At 39.7% G+C, this 23,133-nt stretch overlaps 1 protein-coding gene across 1 annotated transcript in view; it reads right to left on the bottom strand.

The window, feature by feature from the left end:
• Nucleotides 1-23,133, bottom strand: part of SYNE3 (spectrin repeat containing nuclear envelope family member 3) — a 191,368-nt gene that overhangs the window by 66,771 nt on the left and 101,464 nt on the right. The window contains 4 exon segments of the mRNA XM_078150426.1: nucleotides 3,367-3,416; nucleotides 3,419-3,540; nucleotides 17,388-17,524; nucleotides 20,221-20,565. Coding sequence (XP_078006552.1) covers nucleotides 3,367-3,416; nucleotides 3,419-3,540; nucleotides 17,388-17,524; nucleotides 20,221-20,565 — 654 coding nt within the window.

Here is a 23,133-nt window from a genome sequence, read left to right as displayed (position 1 = left end):
CACCCAAGGGGAAATTCCCTGAAATCTCAAGGGAGAAAACCTAGAAATCAGGGATATGTTGAGGCATTCTATTTTATAGGTGTCAAACACTCAGCCTCACATGGCCTGCAGGCCTTATGTTCCTGAGTGAAGCGCAAAGCGGATTAAAATTTGGAAATATTTAGCAAAATAATTAAAAACACAATAGAACACAGATAATGCTAATATGTGGTTTTTAAGTGAATATGCAGAGATATGCCTTTGAGTTTGACACCACTGTCTGCCTCTAAAACTTCACCTGTGTGGTTACTCCTTCCACCAACACAGACCGCAACCCCAACCAACCTTAGTACATGGCTTTATAAGTTGCTGTGACCAAATAATTTAGCGCCTTCCCAAACTTATCTTGTTTGCTCCTTGTACAACAGATACACAGTCTGTATTCCGTTCCTAGCACGGTTCCTAACAAATAGTAGGAGCTTAATGACTGTTAATTACTTGTTCTGGTCAGTATTCAAACCTTTCCCAGATGGGCAGAACTAGCCAGGGTTCACAGTTCACTGGCATAGCTAGTGACCCAGGATTACCTATACATTGTTGTCAGATATTAGAGGAGTAGTTGTGGACTCTAGGGATTTGGAAAAGGAGGAAATTAGCGTAGTCAAGGAATTTGGGATAGGAATTGAGTGCAACACAGAAAGTACATCAATCATGGGGAAGGAGGGATGCTAATTAAGTTTAACTGTTAAACAATGAGGGTAGGTCCAGCCCTGCCCTCATCATACCCAGATCTGCAAAAACCATCTGATCCAGTACATTTCTAGCTATTTCCGTGCCAAGGCTTCTGCCTCCAAATCCAGCCCCCTTTCCACTACACCACATTGCCTCTACCTCCCTCTGTACTTTTCCAACCCCATGCCTATACTCAGAGTGTTACTTAAGCCTGGGATGCCATCCTTCTCCCTCCACTTTATGCTGACTGCTTCCATATCCTTTAAACTCCAACTGAAATGTCATATTCACATTGAAGCTTTCTCTGTCTTTCCTGGGCACAATTCTCCCTTCTCTCACATTTCTAATCATGTACCCATTTTGCATCTCTCTTATTTATCAGGTAATTTATTATTATCTACATATCTTATTTATTAGATAATTTATTATTACCTACATATCATACTCCCTTTCTAGATTGAAAGTTGCATGAGGCCAGGGACTTGCCTCACTTCAGTTTAGCTGGTTAGTTTGAATCTCCTCCAGCACTGAGCAAAGTGTATACTCTGTATATAAGAGGTGTTGAATAAAACTGTGCAACTGAAGAGCTCACACTTCATAAATACATTCTAATGTGACTGTACTGACAACATACAACCTAACTGTTGAAACCAGAACTCAAGTAAAATTAAAATTCCTCCTACAGTAAATGTAGCTTAGTGGAAAAAGTGACATTTAGAAGTGTGTCTCTATATTAGATAGCTAAGTGGTAAAATGGATAGACAGCTGGGACTGCAATCAGGAAGACCTGAATTCAAATCTAGCCGTGGACATTTACTAATTTGTGTGACCCTGGGCAAGTTAATTAACCTCTGTCTGCCTTCTCAACTGTAAAATAGGGATAATAGCACTCCCAGGGTCATTTGGAAGATCAAATGAGATAATATTTGTATAAAGCACTTAGCATGGTGCTTGGACCACAGTAGGCATTTAATAAATGCATTTTCCCCTCATCTTTCCCCTTCCATTCCTTCTGTCTCGTTGCCTACCCTTAGGTGTAATCCTCCAATAGGGCTAACTCAACCTTTGGGTTCTAATTCTATGAATCTTTTGGCCTTCTTAGATGTACAAGATGGTCTTCAGCAAGGAATTGATGCATTCAGCTGTGGTCTGTTTGGCTTTAGAACATATATTTACCCCAAGGATGAGGATTCATGAAAGAGTTTTATTCAATTAGCAAATCATGTGCAAACATATATAAAACAAATGATTATTCTCTTTACTTGAAATCTGGATTAATGAAAATTGTTTTCCTTGAAGATTTAGTCATTGCTTCAAGCTAACACTTTAAAGATAGCATCTCTTACTTTAGACCTGATGAAAAGACACATACCCTATAGAATGTCAGAGCTTGTAGGGACCTTAGAATTATAGAATAGGAGAGCTGGAAGAGATTTTAAAGATTATCCTCCTCATCATAAACTATGCATATTTATAAAGTAGCTTAAAATTTGCAAAGCACTTTATATACATTATATCTCATTTGAGCCTCAAAAAGATTCTGTGAAGTGGTACTACACTTATCTCCTTTTACACTTATCTCCTTTTCCAAAGCAGGCAACTGGTTACCAGAAGGGAGAAACATCATAGAATCATAGTAAAGTTGGAAGGGACTTTAGAGATCACTTAGTCTAATCTCCTTCTTTTACAGTTGGTGAAACTGAGGCTTAGAGAAGGGAAATGATTGACCCAGAGTCTGGAGCCCACATTATTTCCCTCTGTGATTACATTAGTGGGTGATAATTGCTCCAGTTTATTGTACAACCCAGATAATACGTGGATTTTGACAGAGGTTGTCAGTGTCACAACTCAAACAATGATGAGGTGGGTAATGAAAGCATTATTATTTTGAGGGGAGGGAGATCACAGAATTATACAAGTGCAATTGTAGAAAAGCCTTTAGAGGTCATCTAGTATAACCTATATTTTGGGTGAGGTGGAAGGAAAGACATAAGCATTTATTATACACTGACTATGTGACAAACACTATGAGAAGTTATTTATAAATATTGTCTTGTTCAACCTCACAACAACCCTGGGAGGAAGGTGTTATTATCCCATTTTTACAGTTGAGAAAACTGAAAACTGAAGCAAACAGAGTTGAAGTACCTTACCCAGGGCCACACACCTATAAGTGTCTGAGGTAGGATTTGAACTCAGGTCTTCCCTGATTCTAGGCCCAGGGGTGTATCCAGTGTACCACCTAGCTGTGTCTGTGGGTCTCTCTGTTCTACAAATCATACAAAATTAGATAGCCATCTATTATGTCTATGTCCAAGATGATAGCAAGGAGCACTTTATTTATTAGGTATGATAAGCTGCTTCTCTGCCACTCTCAGTGAGCTGTTTCATGTACATTACCTTCCAACACAAACTAAAGGAGGGGGCAGCTAGGTGGCACAGTGGATAGAGCACTAGCCCTGGAGTCAGGAGGACCTGAGTTCATATCCAGCCTCAGACCAAACACTTGACACTCACTAGCTATGTGACTGTGGGCAAGTCACTTAACCTCAATTGCCACACACACACACACACACACACACACACACACACACACACACACACATACACACCCCCTAAAGGAACCCAGTCTAACTTTCCTCTCATGATATTTACCTCAATCTGTGGCAAAAAGTTATGTATTGATGGGAGATCAGGGAGGCTGTGGTGACAGCCAAGAGTTTCTGGGCCAGTGCCTTCCATAGATGGAACTCTTGAACTGGGTGCTGAAAGTACTGCCACAGGTCTGTGCCAGAACGGTTTCTCAGTTTAGAAGAATTTTCTTTAACCCTGTAAGGATCAAAAGAAGATACAGAAGACTGTTTGAGCAGGATGGTGTTATTCACATAGCACTGCTTGGGGCTGTTAAGGAGATAGAGATATTGATTAGGATGAAAATCCCCCAGCATTCTCCTCCTGGACCCTAAGGAAGTGTGCCCTGGTCTGATAAGCCTAGACTTTGACTGACAATTTAACTTCCCCTATTCTAAGGGAGGGTTAGGGCAGCCGAAACTGTGGTAAGGGTGGGGTTCTGGAGCAAATGTGCAACCAAAGAGCAAGAATGCAAGTCCTAGGGCAAGCAAGGAAGGGCAGCCTTTGAGACTAGCAACTATGTAAGGGGACTGAGATGACTCCCTTAGAGAACTGTGTGGGGAGAACATCAGGCAGGACCCTCAGAGCTGGACTCTAGGATAGGGGTTGCATGATCAAGCTATGCAAAAAACAACACAAAGCTGGGTTCCTGGAACCCTCTGGGCTGCTGAGAGCAGACCTGGTGATTTCTTAGCCACTTTCTTGTCTTCCTGGGAAAGCATGTTTTCCAAATCTCCATTTCCTAAGAGTTTATTTACTTTTCCTGTTTACTTCCATCTTCTAAGTATGATAAACATGGCAAACCTCTGCATTGCTTATTTACATTTACAAATGGTGACACAGACAGACAGGAGTTGGGGAGCACACAGGAGGAGACGTTTTATAGTTGTCATGTATATATTATACCTGAGAACTTCTCTAGCTTTGGGCTTGGGCTACAGAGAGATAACCATTGATTCACTTTTTAAAAACAGCTTCCCAAGACAGATGCAGAAACTTACACCCAGGATCTTTCTGGGAAAATGGTCAGCTATTTTTGTCCGGGGGAGATTATGATGAGCTGTCTGGCCTTGGGAGGTGGGGCCGTGGCCGGTTCACTTCTCAATGCTTTTCCAAGGTTGATTTGAAAGGAAGCCAGAGGGAAGGAGCCAAGAGAGTGATTGAGAATGAGAACTACTGATCCCCATCCCCCTCAAGGATAAAGGGAAGTACGAGGGAGTGATGATCCTACTTATCCAGCACAGCCTGGAGCTTACCATCCTCACTACTGCTAAATTAACTTTCACCAGAAGGACAGTGAGATAACATTCTCTAAGGGTGACTTCTGCGCTCCCCACAAAGCAGGACGCCAATTCTCTTCCTTCCAAGCTGGAAGCCAATTCTGCACCTTCAGAATGCGCTATCAGTCAGCTACTGCAAGGTCTGCTGGTTGACCTTAACTCCCTGAAAATGCCTTGTGTCCCAGAGTCTGATGCTTGTGTAATTCAGTGGTAAACTCCAAATTGCCCTCTGGGAGTAAGGCCAAAGACAAAGCTGAATGGCTCGTCTGAGTCATGGAACTCGGCACCACCCGCTATACATATATCAGCCCTTGAAATCTGAAGAGGTCAATGAACATAAAGCAGCTTTGAAAAATAATGCAGGTGTCTGCCACTTTTCAAAACAAAAACAAGTGAGAGCACTCTTAATAGAAATGCTGAAGGCAAGACATGTTGCAGGGACTTTTCAGACACAGTACTGGTGACATTCAACCTGAAATGCTTTTAATTACAACTTCATGCCTTTATGAAAACTTCAGAAAGTAGATTAAAAAAAAACAAGACAGACAGGTCACATAGGGAGTAGCTTTATTTACTATAGATGGATGGATGTATAGATAGATGGATGGAATAAGACAGAGGCATAGAAAGGGGACACACAGGAAAACAAAGTCAGAGATGAGAAGACATTTATTAAGTACTTACACTATGTCGGCAACTGTGCCAAAAAGAAAGATTCCAGAATAGAAACCTGAGTATTCCCTGACAACACGCAAGGGGTCCATGGACCAAATTTCTTAGGAGAAGGAAATGAGAAAAGGAAATGAAGCTTCTTACAGTATGGGAGGCAACAGGCTCAGGAGAATTATACTCCCTTTGTATGAACCAAAGCAGACCCTGAGTAGGAGAATTCACAAAGGCAGAAAGGAAGTAAGGAGAGGCTCTTCGACTTCTCCTTAGAACACCTGAAAGCCACAACTCATAGTTTAACGCACATGGGCTCATCAATGATACTCAGTGCCTTCAAACTTCTCAACCACGAAATCAGGAGCAACGCACTGGTTACCAAAAGGCAGAATGACACAAAGAAAGATCTTGCTAAGTACACGGTGGTGAGGGGGTGGGGGCATAATCTTGATGGCCAGTTAAGATAACACAGGTTTCAATGAGGGACCATCAGGGATGTAACCAATAACTTCTCCTCACACTAGGGAACTCCATCCATGCTGATACTCAAACACCTGAGTTTCCTGGCTCTTCCATTTACTAATTTTCCATAACCTACTCCTCACACACAGAGGTGGTCACACCCTTGATCTTGAACTCATTTCCAACTTTATGAACTCTGAAATTCCTTCATTTGATCAGAATTTTTTGTTATTCCATTTCTCCCCTCTACTTTATAATGCCTAAACCTGTTCTTCATGCTTACTATGACTTCCAATCCCTCTACCCCTGAGACCTTTCCCAAGCCATCTCTCCTGCATTGGATGCAGCTTCCTATCTTCCCTATCTTGATTCCTTGATGAGAGAGTTGAGTTCCACGTAGTCCTTTATACTACAGTCCCTTGCCTCCTAATCATATCACCAGTCATACCTTGCCAAGCCCCACCTTGGATCACTCCCACCATCTACTGCCTTCATTTCTATTCATGTGATGTTGAATGGAACTGGAGAAAGTCATAAAACTGGTTGACTGGGTCCACCATGAATTTATGTTACATGATCTCAACTGAGCCCTCATTGCAGCAAGGCAACCTTTTATACTTCACTAACTGAGCCACATCCCACTCACCAAAATGATTTTGCCTAACTTTTTTATCCCTCTGACTTCCCATTGCACCCCTTTTCCCCCACCATCTTAGCAGAGTGCCTTGCCTCTTACTTCACTGAAAAAATTTAAGGCCACTTACTGAGACCTCCCTCTTATTCCTTCCTCTTTATGTCACATCACTCAGATGTCTTCTCCTGCTATAACCTCTGTCTCAAATAATGAGGTGTCCCTCATCCTTACCAAAGCTAGCTAGCCAGCCCCTCTCTCATCCTGCATCATTGATTCCATTCCATCCCACTTTCACCAGCAGATTTCTCCCTCAATCATCCCTACTGTCTCATTAATCTTCAATTGCTTCCTCTCTATTGGCTGCATCCCTGCTGCCTACAAACACTCTTATGTCTCCCTCATTGTTTAAAAAAAAATCCTCACCTTATCCATCCATCCCTACTAGCTATTATTTTATGTCTCTCCTCCCTTTCAAGTACTTCAAAAATCTGACTTTAAGTGATACCTTCACTTCCTCTCTCCTTACTCTATTCCACACTCTACAGTTTGGCTTCTACTTCCAACATTCAAATGAAATTGCTCTCTCCAAAGTCACCAATGATCTCACACTTGTCAAACCTAGTCTTTTCTCAACCCTTATCATTTTTGACCTCTCCACAGCCTTCAGCACTGTCAATCAGCCTCTTTTCTTTAATAGTCTCTTCTCCTTAGGTTTCTTTGACACTGCTTTGTCCTGCTTCTCTTTCTAACATCCTAGTCCTTCTTTTGTCCAGGTCATGCCTGCTAACTATGAATATCACCCAAGACTCTTTCCTGGGTCTTCTTCTCTCTTCACTCTCTAGCTTGGTGATCTCATCAGTGAATCCACAGATTCATTTATCATCTCTATACTGATAATTCAATCAATTTATCCAGTCCTAACCTTTCTCCTGATCTCTAGTCTCACATCTCCAAATGGATGTCTAATAGACACCTTAGCATGTTAAAAATGAACTCATTATCTTTCCACCCAAACCTTCTTCTTTTCTGAACATCTCTGTTACCGTGAAGGGAACCACCATCCTCCTAGTTACCCAGGCTCACAACCTACGTGTCTTCCATGACTCCTCACTTTTTCATTTCCCCATGTTCAATCTGTTGTCGAGGCCTGTCAATTTTACCTTTGCAACACCTTATGTACATCCCCTTCTCTCTGCTGCCATCTTGGTGAAGGCACTTATCACCTTGCACCTGGACTATTGTAATAGTCTCTTGGTTGTCCTCCTTGTCTGAAGTCTCTCCTCACTCCAGTCCATCCTCTACTCAGCTGTCAAATTCATCTTCCCAAAGTGCAGGTGTGAACATGTCATGTTCCTATTTGATTATTCCAACAGCTCCCTACTACTGCCAGAATCAAACAAATCCTCTTTGGGACTTTAAAGACCTTCACAATCTAGCCTCTTCCTACCTTTCCATTCTTACTCTATGCTCCAGTAACACTAGCCTCCTGTTGTTCCTTGTATACTCTAACCTCCCAACTCCATACCTTTGTCCTGGTGGTCCCCCATGCCCAGTATTCTCTCCCTCTTTACCCCTACCATTGATTTCCTTCACTTCCTTTAAGACTTATCTCAAGCACCACCTTCTACAACAGGTTTTTCCCAGTTTCCTCAATGACTTGAGCCTTCCTCTCTAAGTTTACCTTGCTTCTACTCTCTCTATATGCACATATTTATTTGTATGTCACCACCCAAATAGCATATAAGCTCCATGAGGAAAGAGGATATTTTTGTGTTTTTGCCTTTCTTTTTACTCCCAGCAGTTTTATCAACAGCCTGGTACATACTAAGCACTTAAATATTTGGTGATTGACAGACATATAATAATAGCTCACACTTCTAGCACCTTAAGGTTTATAAATTTCTTTCCTCACAACAACCCTATCAGGTAGGTAATATAAGTATTATCATCCTTATTTTACAAATGAGGAAACTCAGGGTTAGAAATGTAAAGTACTAATGCCCATTTATTTAATGGTTGAGGAAATTCAGGGTCAGAATATGTAAGCAACTGGCCCGTGGTTACTAGCTAGGATAAGAGCCAGAACTGAAAACCAGGTCTGCTGAATTTAAGCCAGGACCTTTCCACTACATAAAAGTGCCTCTGCCTGCCCTTTGTCAGAACCTGGCTGCAACCCCAGCTTCTTCTTTGAGGAGGCCCTCTTAGTTTTTCTAATTTATAACATTGATTCTCCCACTGGCTGAACATTCTGAGACTCAAAGCCAAGAATCATACAACATTACCACTGGAAGACACCTTCAGGTTCAGTTAGTTCAGCTCCGTCATTTGCTACTCCTTTATATAAAGGTGTTCTACAGTGTTGGGTGGTGCAGTGGGTAAGAATGCTAGACCTGGACTCAGGATGACTTGAGTTCAAATCCCACCTTATACACTCGCTTATTATGCGACCCTGGGTAAGTCACCTAACAGTTATCCAGCTTTGTTTTCTTCATCTACCTCACAGGGTTGTGAGGATTAAATGAGATAATGTGTACAGAATTTTACAAACTTTAAAGCACTATATAAATGCTAGCTATTGTTAACAAAAAAAAACAACAACAAAATTTACAAAGTATTTGCCATTCGTTATCACATTTGATGCAACTACCCTGGGAACAGTTATTATTAGCTATATTTTACAAGAGAACATGCTGACCAGCCCAGAGAGGTTAAATATGATTTAGGACACATCACGATAGTTGCAAAGCCAAGGCCTGAACCAATTCTTCTGACTCCTATTCAAATGTTCCTTCCATTATCCTAGGTTGTCTGGTGCCTTAATCTTAGGCTTTCTCCCCACAGATAACACTTTCCCACATTATATGATTCTGCCCTATTCTCTGCTGTCACTGATAGTCTCCTGGAACTCCAGACCTACCCTAATGGTCTTGTGTTAATTCCCACAGTCCTAGATTCAGTCAGATTACCACATGCAGCATTTGGATAAGCATACCAGGGACTGGTATGGAAATCTCTCATTCTCATCTTTCAAAGAATTCTGAAGGTGTCACTCCCATGAAACACATCTTGACTCTACCATGGTGTTAAAAAAAAGATACCAGGATTTTTTTACTTTTTCTTTCTTTTTTTTTTTTTTTTGCAAGCGTCTGTCTTCTTCGCTAGTGCTCTATTTCCCAAACTATTTTTTAAATTTAAGAACTTTGTGCTTATTCTCCTTATAGATTAGAAGCACTCTAAGAAGTGTGTTTCATCTTCAGGTTAGTGCCAGGGATCACATATTTCTGTTTCCCTCAAACCCTGCAAGGGTCTCAGATACTACCATTGTGAGAAGAGGGAGAAGTAAGGAAAGATGTATCTCATTCTCAGTTTTCCTGTCAGTACAGGACAAATGTTACTTAGAGCCAATACATTAAGGAATTGGGGAGGGAAGTTAAGCCAAGAAGGAAGTAAAAGGGGAGGAAAGAAGGAAGAGATAAGAAAGGACTTCCTGTTAGGATGGCTATATAAATGGCTGCAGAGGAACTCAGCTTCCACACATGTATTTCACCAAACATTAATAGAGAATACCAGACCAAATAATGACCAAGAATTCCAAAGAGAAACTACAGTAAGCTCATTCATCTAGCAGAGCAGAAAAGCCAGCAGGAACTCTGGTAAAATATTCTGTAAGATTTCCAGCATGGTCCAGAGACACTCCCAGGATGCTGAAATCTACTGTGCTCTGTACCCATGAAGACAGGGGTATTCAGCTGAAGAAGCTGCAGGATAGTTGAAAACCTGCAAGCCTCTAACCAAGAAACCAGTGCAATTCAGGTTGAGATAACCTAGGCATAGCCTTTGAGATGTTCCAGAGGGCCCTCAAGACCACAGCACCCAACAATGGATGAAAGCATGAAACCTGTCAGTGCTATGAATATGAACACACCAGAGGAATTGGAAGCCAGCAGCAGGAACCTGGGAAGTTGAGGCAGAACCAAACAGGGCCCAACCATTCCATACAAGAGTACAGGAGGAGGCAAAGCCCAGCCCTAGCACAAAGTCTTAAATCAGGACCTGTGACTAGAGATAAGAGTAAATGGAAAAAGACACTGAACATGATGAAGAAAAGTTATGGATCCACAGGCTTCCAAAAGATCAATTTGGAAAAGAGAGCAATGCCATAAGAACTATAAGCAGAGGCCCAGAGGGGGAAAAAAAATCATTTGGCAATAAGGACATGGCTGGAAGAAATGAAGCAAGCAATGAAATACAAAATCATAAGTGAAATAAGAGCTCTGGAGGAAAGAATTGGAAGGGGAAGAAAGAGTTTATATCAGAAGATAGAAAATGTTACCCAAGTAACAAACACCATAAAAATGAGAATGGATAAGACAGAAATCAGTTATTCCATGATGTAACAAGAAATATTAAAACAAAATCACAACACTGAAAAATAGCAAACATAAAGTATCTATCATTTGAAAAAACTGACCTGGAAAACAAGTCAAGGAGAGATAATTTAAGGTTCACCAGATTTCCTCAAAAAAACAAACAAACAAAAACAAGCCTAGGTAACATTTCAAGAAGCCAAAACTGAAAACTACCAGATCTTTTAGAACCAGACGGAAAAGTAAAAAGAAAAAGAATCCATTGGTTACTTCCTGAAAGAAACCTTGACATGAAAACTCTGAGGAAAATTATAATCAAAATTAGGAGCTTTAAAGTCAAAGAAAAAATATTGCAAGCAGCCAGAAAGAATTCAAATACCAAGGAACCACAGTCAAGGACTTGGCAACAAACACTACAAAGGAAAGGAAATCTTGGATTATGTTATTCCAAAAGGTGAAAAGATAAAGGCTTACAACTGAGAATAATAAATCCGGGGGGGGGGGGAGAATGAATATAATCCTACAGGGAATCAGAAAATTAATTTTTAGTAGAATAAAAAGGCTTTCAAGCATTCCTACTGAAGAGAACTGAATGGAGCAGAAACTTTGAAATGTACACACAGGAGTCAAGAGAAGTCTAGAAAGTTAAATGCATTTGCACAATTATAAGGGGCTAAATGATGATGAAATACTTATATGCTCATAGGGGAGAAGAAACAAGCATACTTTGGAGCCCCAGTGTCTTCTAAGGTGACAGAGAAAGATAAATAAAAACAGGGCTTTTGTTTTTTCTTTTCTGTTTGGATAGTCTTAAGTAAGGAAAGTAAAAAGAAAGAAGAAAGGAATTACTAGTATATAAAGGAAGAAGAAAGGGGTACAATATATTATTTCTCATAATTTTGGTATGTGCAAAGAGTATACAATCATGAAGAAAAGGGTTGGAGAAGTGGACATCACATGAACCTCACTCTTATCTGAATCAGACAAAGGAAAGTTGAATCTATAAATTGCACCACATACAAACACACCCATAAACACCCCTACACACACACACGCACACACACACACACACACACACACACACACACACACATAATTTGGTATAGAAATGCATCAAGCTTAACAGAGAAACAGGGAAACAGGAAGAGTGGGATTTAAGGAAGGTAGAATAGAGGAGGGAATAGTAACAAGTAAAACAAATTTCAGTTTTTGAAAATATATTAACTGGGGCAGGTAGGTGGCACAGTGGATAGAGCACCAGGAGTCAATAGGACCTGAGTTCAAATCTGACCTCAGACACTTGACACTTACTAGCTGTGTGACCCTGGGCAAGTCACTTAACCCTATTGCCTAGCCCCCCCAAAAAATTATAAAAAGAAAATGTATTAACAAGGGGGTATTAAAAGGAAAGAAATAAAACATAAGAACCAGTGATTAGGCTATGGGTGAAGAAAAGGGGGAAAGGGTAGAGGTATGGAAGCAGATTATAGATTACTCTAATTATAGATTATTAATGTTAATCACACTCCTCTGTCACTACCATCTTATTATTGATAAAGAGGGGAGGATGGCAAAGATGCAAAAAATGTTAAGAAAATATAATAAAGGAAAATACACAATTAAGCATAACAAAGTGGATTGGTCTCATTAATAAAGAGGAAGAGGGTAGCATAGTAAATTATAAAGCAGAATCCAACAATATGTTGTTTACAAGGAACACACTTTGAACATAAAGATTCAGAAAGAATTCAAATGAGGAGCTAAACAGAATTTATTATGCTCATATGTATTCAGAAAAGAGGGGGTAGTAGTCAGAACTCTGCAGCACTAAAAATAGCCCTCTTCTCCAAGCCTCAGTTTCTTTCTCTTTAAAATGACAACATTGGACTGGAAAGGATGATCTCTATAGTCCTTTTCAACTCTAACATTTTACATTCAATTCAATTCAGCAAACTGATTAAAGGCTAATATGTTAGGCATTGGGAATGCAAAGACAAAAAAAATTAGTTTCTGTCCTCATGGAGATTCCATTTAACTAAGCGGACAATATTCTATGATTTCTATGTATTCAATGAAGTCTAAGGTCAATAGTCTATGAATTTTGCGAGATACTGAAAATCCTATTTAGCTGGCATATGAGCTCTCAGACAATGATATATATATATATATATATATATATATATATATATATATATATATATATGTATATATATATATATGTATATATACGTGTATATATATATATACATATATATATGTATATATACGTATATATATGTATATATACGTATATATATATATATGTATATATATATGTATATACGATTCACTTATCTCCCAACAAGCAGTGTCATCATCCACAGAATATGAAAGATGGAGTATACCATGAAAATACAGTTTATGTCCAAGAAATTACTGCAAACTTGGCTAAAAGACAGCTGTGAAGTTTTCTATGCTAACAGATAACTAAAAAGGAAAACACACCATTTTTTAGACACCAGTACTTTAGTGCCTTTCTTACTTTTCCTTTGGGCTTTCCATAACCCTGTGAAGTGGGATTTCATGGTTTCTATGAATTTTATATTTAAAAAATTTTATTATTTTTCTGGAGGGGAGTGGAGTAGAAAATAGATGTGGGGGAAGAATCTGATCAAGCCAAACTTCAAAAACTTTAATACTGCAAGGATATGTGACATCACAGGTGTGGGAATTGCCTTGATTTTTGCAGGCTACAATTCTTCTGTGTCTTAGGCGATGGTCTTAGTGAATCACGTGGTCAAAAAATTTGTCCCTTTCTAGTCAGCTTTGGAAATGAGCTTTTCAGAGACTACCTAGGTTGATTCTCAGATGATAAGCATATGGATAGTGACCAGACCCATGTTTGAAGTATTTTCAACAAGTTAGAACATGTGCTTCCCTGGCACAGCCTTTGGGAACCTGGGATCATCTCTGGCTAAGATCTCTGCCAAGCAAGTTGGCTTAGACAGAATATACATCTCCAGTCTTAAACTTGGACCTTTAACCATCAAAACTCACAGAAAAGAATCAAAGAATATTGGAGCTAGAAGAAGGAAGTGTCATAGTTCAATGGAATGGGCATAGTCAAAGGACCTGGGCTCAAATACCACCACTGATATTTACTACCTACATAACCTTACAAATCAAGCCATTTAACCTCCCTGGGATTCAGTTTCCTGATCAGCAAAATGAGAAAGTTGGACAAGATGGTTTATGAGATCCTTTCCAAATCTGAATCTATGACTTTATAACCTTAGAATCATAGAATATTAGAGTTACATGGACTCTTAGAGATACTAAGTTCAAATACATTATTTTAGTGATGAAACTAATGGCCAGATTTATCATGGGTCAAAGATTTGTCTAAGGTCACTACCTATGTAATTATCATCACATTTCCATAGAGCTTTAAGATTTACAAAATAGTTTCATCACAGTTCTCCTGTGAGAGATATTATGAAAATATAATTATCCCTGTTTTTAGATGGGGAAACAAATTCAGAGAGTTAAGGAACTCTCTATCATAAGAGTTTGTACCTGGGTTTGAACCCTGGTTTCCTTACTCCTGAGCCAGTACCTTTTCCTTTACACTATAGGGAATTTCATATCACCCAAGATAGCCCAGCATCCTTTTGGATGGCTCTCACCATACAAGTTTTCCCTTATATGGAGCTCAAATATGTCTGTACAATATATGCAAGGAGGCTTCTGGGTTCTAAGACTAGCCCATTAGTGCAGTACAGGGCCACAAATCTGCTCTGTTAGGTTCCGATATACCATACTGGAGCATGAGTAGCAGGGAATTACAGAGGCAAGATTAATAGGGGATGTTGAACAGTTTGAGAGATCAGAGGTAGGAGAAAGGCTGAGTCAGTTTCTACATTTAATGTTTGCATCTGAAGTTTGTGTGCTGAAAATCCATAAAAATTCCAAATGTGAATATCATTCAGTTCTAAATAGAGGCAGGGAGGGGCAGCTAGGTGGCACAGTAGATAGAGCTCAGCTCTGGATTCAGGAGGACCAGAGTTCAAATCCAGCCTTAGACACATAACACTTACTAGCTGTGTGACCCTGGGCAAGTCACTTAACCCTATTGCCTAGTAGATAGATAGATAGATAGATAGATAGATAGATAGATAGATAGATAGACAGACAGACAGACAGACAGACAGACAGACAGACAGACAGACAGACAGACAGATAGATAGATAGATAGATAGATAGATAGATAGATAGATAGATAGATAGATAGATAGATAAAGGCAGGGAGATATGATAAAAAGGACACTAGGCTTGGAGTCAGAAGGATTGGGTTTGAGGCCAGACTCTTCTACTCCTTCACTGATTGATCAGCTGTATGATCATGGGCTAGTCACTTAATCTCACTAGGTTTCGGTTTCCTCACCTATAAAATGAAGATAACACTTGTACGACCTCCTACTCAGGGCTATTGTAAAAAGTGGTTTGTAAAACTTAAAAGTTCTATAGAAATGTTGGTTATCATTATTTTCTAGTGCTACCCCATCACTTCACAGCTAAGGAAACTAAAGTTACTTCTTTCAAGTTCTAATGTATATACTTTTAAGATTCTGTAATTCATTGTGTATATGTGATTTTAGGTTGTACCTTACTGGGTTAGAAGACTAAAGGACTAGAGTAGAACTCTGAGGTGGTGGGTGAGAGGAGCAAGGGAGAGATGCAGGTTTTCTCTTCTATTGAACTGAAGGGAAGAGGAGAAACCTATCTCCTAGATATCTGCACTAACAGAGCTTCAGAAAGAGGTGTATAAAAATGCAGAAGAAGAATGAGACTTTTTCTGAGTGGTCTAGTGGCCAGAACCAAGATCAGTTGAAAGAAGCTGTACAGACATATTTGAGCTCCAAATAAGGAAAAACTTGTATGGTGAGAGCCATCCAAAAGGATGCTGGGCTATCTTGGGTGATATGAAATTCCCTATCATTAGAATGGTTTTAATAGATTCTAAACCATCACTTACTGAGGTCTGTTTAGTTAATTGTCTGGAATAACTGACCCCTGAGGTCCTTTCTAGCTCTGATACAATATGATTCTGTAATCTCTCAATTCTAATGAAATTTAAACCTTGAGGATAAGAATGCTACAGAATATTACAAATATCTGCTGGCTCTCCTCTTTTAGAATCATAGAGTCAAAAAGTTGGATGGGACCTCAGAGTTTATCTAATTTAACTCTGTCCCTTCTACACCCTCCCTGGCAAGCAGCCATCCATTAAGCACCTCTGGTGATGGGGAACTCACCACTCACTCAGGCAATCCATTTCACTTGCATTGTTTCCATGGTTAGTGTTATTCCTCATTCTACTTACGTATCCTTTATCCTTCATCCTCAGTCCATCGAAAGGACATGACTACAAGACACTTGAAAGGGATGGGCTGAAGCAGGAAGCTCATTGTCTCATTTCATTTTCATATAGCCACAACTCCAAAGTAGTCTAAATCTTTGAATTCAAAAGCTGAAGTTTTCAATCTATGGGCAGTCTCACATTTTTGCTGCAATCCCAGAAACTACCAAAGGAAGCTGGCTTGAGGAAGCCAGTTCATTGTAAAGTTCATTGTAAAGATCAAAGGCGATGGAAACATGGGTTCTAGTCCCAACCCAGATGCCAGCTGTATGACCTTGTACAAACTATTTAACTCTTTGAGCCTCGGTTTTTATATCTGTAAAATGGGTACAATATTTGCTCTATTTCACAAGTCTTGTCAATTAAAGCACTACAGAAATACCAGATATTGTACTTCCACTCAGGTGCTATGATCAGTTAGAAAGTTTTATGCGGGTTTCAAAGCTTATAATTCCTTTATCTACCACTATAGCAACACTAAGGGGAAATACTGACTAAATTACATTCTGAGGCTTAGGGGAAATGACAGATGAGGAGAACGTGTCTTAAGAAGCAAAATCCAAGTCTATAGGCTGTGTCTGATAAGTGAATGGATGAATTGCAGTTGTTAACACGACCTGTATTAAAAGTTAGCAACACAGTTTTTGGAGGTGAAAAGTAAAAAGGAATATAAGAGGCTATCTAAAGATTTGGTTTTAGGTGACCATTCATCTCCCTGATTTCATTTTATTTAATAGAGATTCATCAGGTACCTATTTTGTGCAGAACACTGTGAAACATAACATAGATAGTCTCTGATCACATGGAGCTTACAGAATAGTAGAAACACGGGACACACAGACAGATAATAAGAGATATCACACAATAAGTGCATTGAGAAGGGATACTTAGAGATGTCATTTGATGATAAGATGGGTAGGGACACAACAGAGTCTAGCATGGCATTCCAGGCAAAAAGAACAGAGTGAGTAAAAGATACTGAGGTAGAAAAATATAGAGCATGTATGGGGATGGTAAATGGTGAATTTGGCTTGAGTATAGAATGAAATATAGAGGGGAGTAGTGTGAAATAAAGGCAGAAAATATGAAATGAGTGGCTGGTACAAGATTATAGAGGACCTTCAATGCTAAACAAAGGAATTTTAATTTTACCTGGTAGATCAACCATTGAAAGTTTTGAGAACAAGAAAGAGGAGCCAAATCTATTCATTCTCAAAAAGATCACCAGTTCTAAATACCTTTGGAACTCTTGCATGGTAGTCACAACACTGTCTGAAAGGGGCTGCAAATCATGGTTAAATAGGACAAGCTCCTTAAGTTGAGACTTCAGTCTTTCAGCCTTGGGTTCTTCTGCTGCCAGAGCTGATCTGGTGGCCTTAATCACACAAACAACAGTCAAGTCAAATTCCAAACGCACTCTAGAGAACATTAAAATAAATTATTCTCAACAAATTTTCGCTAGTCAGGGAAATGCACAAGATTCGTAAACTGTTTTCCGTACATTATCTCATCTGGGCTTCACCAAAACCTGTGCGGTAAGAGCTCCAGGGAAGGGTCCCAAGGACTGTTAATTTTCCAAAGAGTCATTTCCTGACTATGGTGAGAAGGGCATTTTTTACTTCAACTTCAAGCATTCTTGCTTTGGCTGGTGTTGGCAATAGTAGGTCACAGTCTCCCACTCCTCAGTACATTGTTTTCATGAGCCCATTGGACGACAGCTCTAGAGATGGATGTGAACTCAGAGACCATATAGTCCAATCTCCTCATATTTACAGATGGGCATCCCTGAGGCCCAGAGAGATTAAATAACTTGTCAATGCCTCTTTCTTGAGTCCCATATTCACACCTGCCAAATATATCTGGGAGGGAAAGGATGAGCCAGGATAGCAGTCTTTGCTTTATTTTTGCTCAGATACAACTTTAGAGCAGTTTCTGAATAATAAGAATTATATAGCTTACATTTTATAATCAATAAGTGTAAAGGGGGTAGGAATTGTGGGGGAGGCATAAACTTCACAGTCAAAAGGCTTTCCTCACCACAGCCCTTAGTAATATTTATTTTAAAACACTGACTTTTGTTATCTCATATGACTTTTACAACTGTCCTGTGACTTGGGCAGGGAAAGGGTTATTATTTCTATTCAACAGAGGAGGAAATTAAGGCTCAGAAAAATGCAAGAACTTCCTTGAGGCCATTTGAATACTTAGTAGAAGTGTTGGGACTGGAATAGAGGTCTCTTACCTCGGAAGTTAAGGAAAAAAGCATTAGAATAGGAGTCAATCGATGCTATTGCTATATAACCTGGGCATGTCACTTAATCTCTCTGGGCCTTAGTTTCCTCTTCTGTAAAATTAGAGAGTTAGACTAGATGATCTCTAAGGCATTTCCCAGTTTTAAATTCTATAGAATTATGAGTCTAATGCCTCTTTGTCTAAAATCTTCTCTCAAAATACTAGAGTGGAAAAGAGTAACAGTTGTCTGTGTTTTTTGTCTCACATGAAGATAGTCTGAAAATTGCTCCTTGGTTTATATAGCTCTTTGTAGATCTTACATCTTGTTTGCTACTCCTTTGAGCAGGAAGTTGGGATTACAACCTCGACCAGCAATCTCTCCCCAACTGCAACAACAGGAAGCATGCTCCATGTTCCACCACTAAGAGTGAGACTGTGAGGAGTAGTAAATCTTTGAATACCTCATCAGTATTGCCTCTTCTATCATTATCTCATTATCAGGAAGCCTCTCTTCCCTTCATTTTTCCCACATATAAAATCGAAGTAATCACTTAGTTTGCCAACTCTTTTGCAAAGAGTTTAATGAAAAGCTCATTTTTGGAAAATTCACTGGCCTCCCATGAAAAAGAGCACAGTAGTGAAATTAGGCCTGGAAAGGGCCCTTAGAGACCATCTAGCCCAACAATCTTATTTTACAGATAAAGATATTGAGGCCTAGAGACGTGAGGTGACTTGCCACGGTCATGTAGAGGTGCAGGGAGTGGGTAGAGCTGGACTAGAATCCAGCCCAGCATTGTGGTTCACTTTGTTTTCTTTTGGTCTATCATATAGCTTCTAGCCTGTGGGCCAGGGGTTCTGGATCTTGGGGCCACAAACTCCCAAGGCATCCATGGATAGATTTCAGGAGGTCTGCGAAATTGGATGGGGAAAAAATATATTTTTTATTTTCACTAACTTCTAACTAGAACTTAGCATTTCTTTCAATTATAAACATAAACAACAGATATTCTGAGAAGGGATTGGTGAGCTTCCCCCAAGGATCTACTATAACCAGCTCAACCCAATTCAGGAGAGCCAATTGTTAAATTTTCAGTGAGAGCATTTACACGTTGGAAATTAGTAAATGCTACAAATCAGGACTCGATTTACTGTTTTGTTGATTGTCAAGCCTTAAGAAAGTGTTGGAGAAAAGATTAATAAAGTGGATTAAACTTAAAAGTATCTCCTGTGAGTATATATTTCCCCCCCAGGAAGCCGGCTATTAAACATTTACCAGCATACCCCTGGCTTCACCTGACCACCAAAGGGATCCGTGACATTAAAAAGGTAAAGAACCTCTGCCATAGACCCTCAAGGGCAAAAGATCTCTCTGGTACGTTTTTTGAATCTCACTTGTGTTCAGTAAGTACTCAATAAAAATGTTAATTGAGTAATATGTAATGAATAACTTAGTAATGGACTAATAAGTATTGAATAACTTGAAAAATGATGTGGATAACACCACATCCTTTTAAACTATTTTTATTTTTGGCAAGGCTTTACTATCACTGGATAGATGGGACCTTAGGAATTATCTAATCTAACCTCCTCATTTTACAGATAAGGAAACTGAGGCCAAAGAAAGATGAACCGACTCGCTGACTTGACTTACACTGGTGAATAAGCAGTAGCACTGGGATTGAACATGGGTCTTCAGACTCCATAACCAGTATTGCTTCCAAACTATATTTAGTCTAATTTGCTAACCTGAGGCATACCCATAACAAACGAGGGAATCCCCACAGCCGATTTAACTTGTCTGGACAGATCATATTCAACATTTAACTAAAGGCAACTTACAGAGTAAGTTCTCCAGTGCTCTATCAACTCTGCTTCATCTCTTGCCTTCTCCCCAGGTTCCAGGTCCTCGGCTAGCCTCTGTAGCTCCTTCCTAAATCTTCTGACCTCCGCTTCCAGCTGTTTGGCCTGCGTCTCATAGGCCCCCTCTGATTTCAGTGTCTTCAGGCTTCTCTCCTCTTCCTCCTTGCAAAAAAGTTTCAGCTTTTCTAGGGCTTTTCTTAGCTCTTCAAGCTCATTGGTAATCTTCTCCCCTCCCATAGGAGAGGTGTTCTGGATAACCCCGGCAGACTGATCCTCAAGCTTCTTTAATGACTTCTCACCATTCTGAAAATCTTTAGCAAAGTTCTGAGGGCAAAGGAGATTGGAGAGACTTGATTAGAAATAAGAGGAAAAGTATTAACCATATTTCCAGAGGTTTTTTTTTTCTTTTTCCATCTAACTCCAAGGTATTTTCATTCTTCTTATCAAATATACTCACAACATGTTAGAGCTAGGAGGGTATAGAATAACAGAATGACAAACCCAAAATCCTATTCAATCAAATCTAATAAGAATTTAATAGCACCTACTATGTGCAAGGCACTGGGAATTTAAAAAAAAAACAACAAAGAGAAATAGTTTCTCTCCTCAGTGAACCTACATTGTACCGCGAAAATATAATACCCTAATAGACAGGAGGCAACTAACAGGCTCATCGTACAGAATGCTGGGCTGGGAGTCAGGTAGACCTCAGTTCAAATCCAGTCTCTGACACTTACTAGCTGTGTGAACCCTGAACAAGTCACTTAACCTCTCTCTGCCTCAGTTTCTTCAACTGTAAAATGGGGATAATAATAGCACTTACTTTCCAGGATTGTTGTGAGGATCAAATGAGATAATTGTGTGTGACACATAGTAGGTGCTACATAAATGCTATTATTATTAAAAGTATACGCATGATAATTTGAAGACGGAGAACACACTAAGAATCAGAAATATCAGGAAAACCTTTCTGTGAGCAGTGGCACAAAAGTTTATCCTTGCAGGAGGCTGAGGATTCTAGGGAGCACATTCCAAGCATAAGAAAATGACTATGCTAAGGCAGAGAAATAGGAGATGACATATTGAATCTTAGGAAGATCAAATAGGACAATTTGGCTGGAATGTAAAGTACAGGAAGGGGAGTGATATGCAACAATCCTAGAAATGTAGACAGAAGCCAGATTATTAAGGGCTCTAAATGCCAAGCTGAGGATTTTGGGTTTTAGCCTAGAGGCCATCAATAAAGGGATATATCCAAGGCTCTTCATCAGGAGGATGATGTAGATGCATTAGGAAGATTATTTTGGCAGTTACGTGGAAAATGATTTTGAGCTAGAATCTAGTAGTACAATGAGGAATCTCTTGCCATAGTCCAGGTGAGAGGTGGTGAGTTACCAAACCAACTAAAGCTTTGGTTAAGCACATACTACTATGTGCTAAGCATTGTGCTAGGCCTAGGGATGCAAACACAAAGAATGAAACAATTGCTACTCTCAAGGAACTTAAATGCTGATGCAGGAGACAAGTTCACATACTGTATAAGAACATACAGGAAGAAGGAGGACCAGGAGAAAGCACTGTCATGAAAGTCAAGAAAGGAGAGCATCCAGGAATAGTGGGGTGAGCAACAGAATCAAATGCGAAAGAAAGGCCAAGGATGGGGATGAAGAAAAAACTATCAGAGTTAGAAGGGACTTGGAGATCAGCTAGCCTAAACAAGCATTAATGAAGCTCCAACTATGTGCTTAACTATTTTGTTTGACAGATGAAGGACCTGAGATCACAGAACTGGTTAATGGCAGAGCCAGTACAAGAGCCTAGCAGTGACCCTGACCTCTAGCACGGTGCTCTTTCACTACAGCAAACTACCTCCCATGAGTGGTCAATGGATAACTGTTTATTAAGTGCCTACTAAACACTGGGGAAACAAAGAAAGATAAGACAGTTTCTGCTTTCAAGGAATTCACAGTCTAATGGAGAAAACAACACGCAAACAGCTATGTATCAATGAGACCTACAGGATGAGGGAAGTGGGAAGGGAATAAGCATTTATACAGCACCTATTATGTGCCAGGCAGTTGTGCCAAGTGCTTTTACGATTATCTCAATTGATCCTCACAACAGCTCTAGGAGGTAGGTGCTATTGTTATCCTCATTTGATAGTTGAGGAAACTGAGGCAGACAGAGGTTAAGTGACGTGCCCAGGAGATAAACCCAAAGAAAAAAGGACTAGCATTAAGGGGAAATCTGAAATGGTTTGTACAAAGTGGGACTTTAGCTAAGCCTTGAAGGAAGCCAGGAGCCAAGAGGCAGAGAATTCCAGGTATGGGGGAGAACTAGTGAAAGTGCTCAAAGTTGGAAGACAGGGTGTCCTGTTGGAGGAACAGTGGACAGGCCATTGTCACTGCAGTGCAGTATGTGTGGAGGTGAGGGTGAGTTGAAATGACCCAGGTTATGAAAGGCTTTAAAAGCCCAAACAATCAAGTTTTCAAATGTTCCTAATTGCTCAAAAACAGGCATTGAATAACCTATGCCAACAAATAAGCAAAACAAATCTGCCTTTTGGCCCAGCTTATAAATATTTATACTGGTTTAAACTCAAGTAATTTTACCAGTTTTCCACTTCCCTATGTGGACCGTGTATTTACTCTGAAGCTGTATTGCCAAAATATACAAACCCATCCTTCCCCACCCAGATTACTGCCTACCTTCTCCATGAGGCTTTACAGATCAGGGGCTGGAGGAAGAAGATGTGGCACATCTTATAAGTTAACTACTTATGTGCGTAAGTCTTACTTCCACAATCACACTGTAATCTTCAACTCTTTATATACCCCTTGATGCCCAATGTATTACAATAATTACATGACTGAAACTCATTTCTTCTCCTTT

This window comes from Phascolarctos cinereus, unplaced genomic scaffold (assembly GCF_003287225.1).
Source record: "Phascolarctos cinereus isolate Bilbo 61053 unplaced genomic scaffold, phaCin_HiC Scaffold_2;HRSCAF=192, whole genome shotgun sequence".
Taxonomy (NCBI): domain Eukaryota; kingdom Metazoa; phylum Chordata; class Mammalia; order Diprotodontia; family Phascolarctidae; genus Phascolarctos; species Phascolarctos cinereus.
Note: the sequence above shows the minus strand (reverse complement) of the source record. Positions and strands in the feature narration are given on the sequence as shown.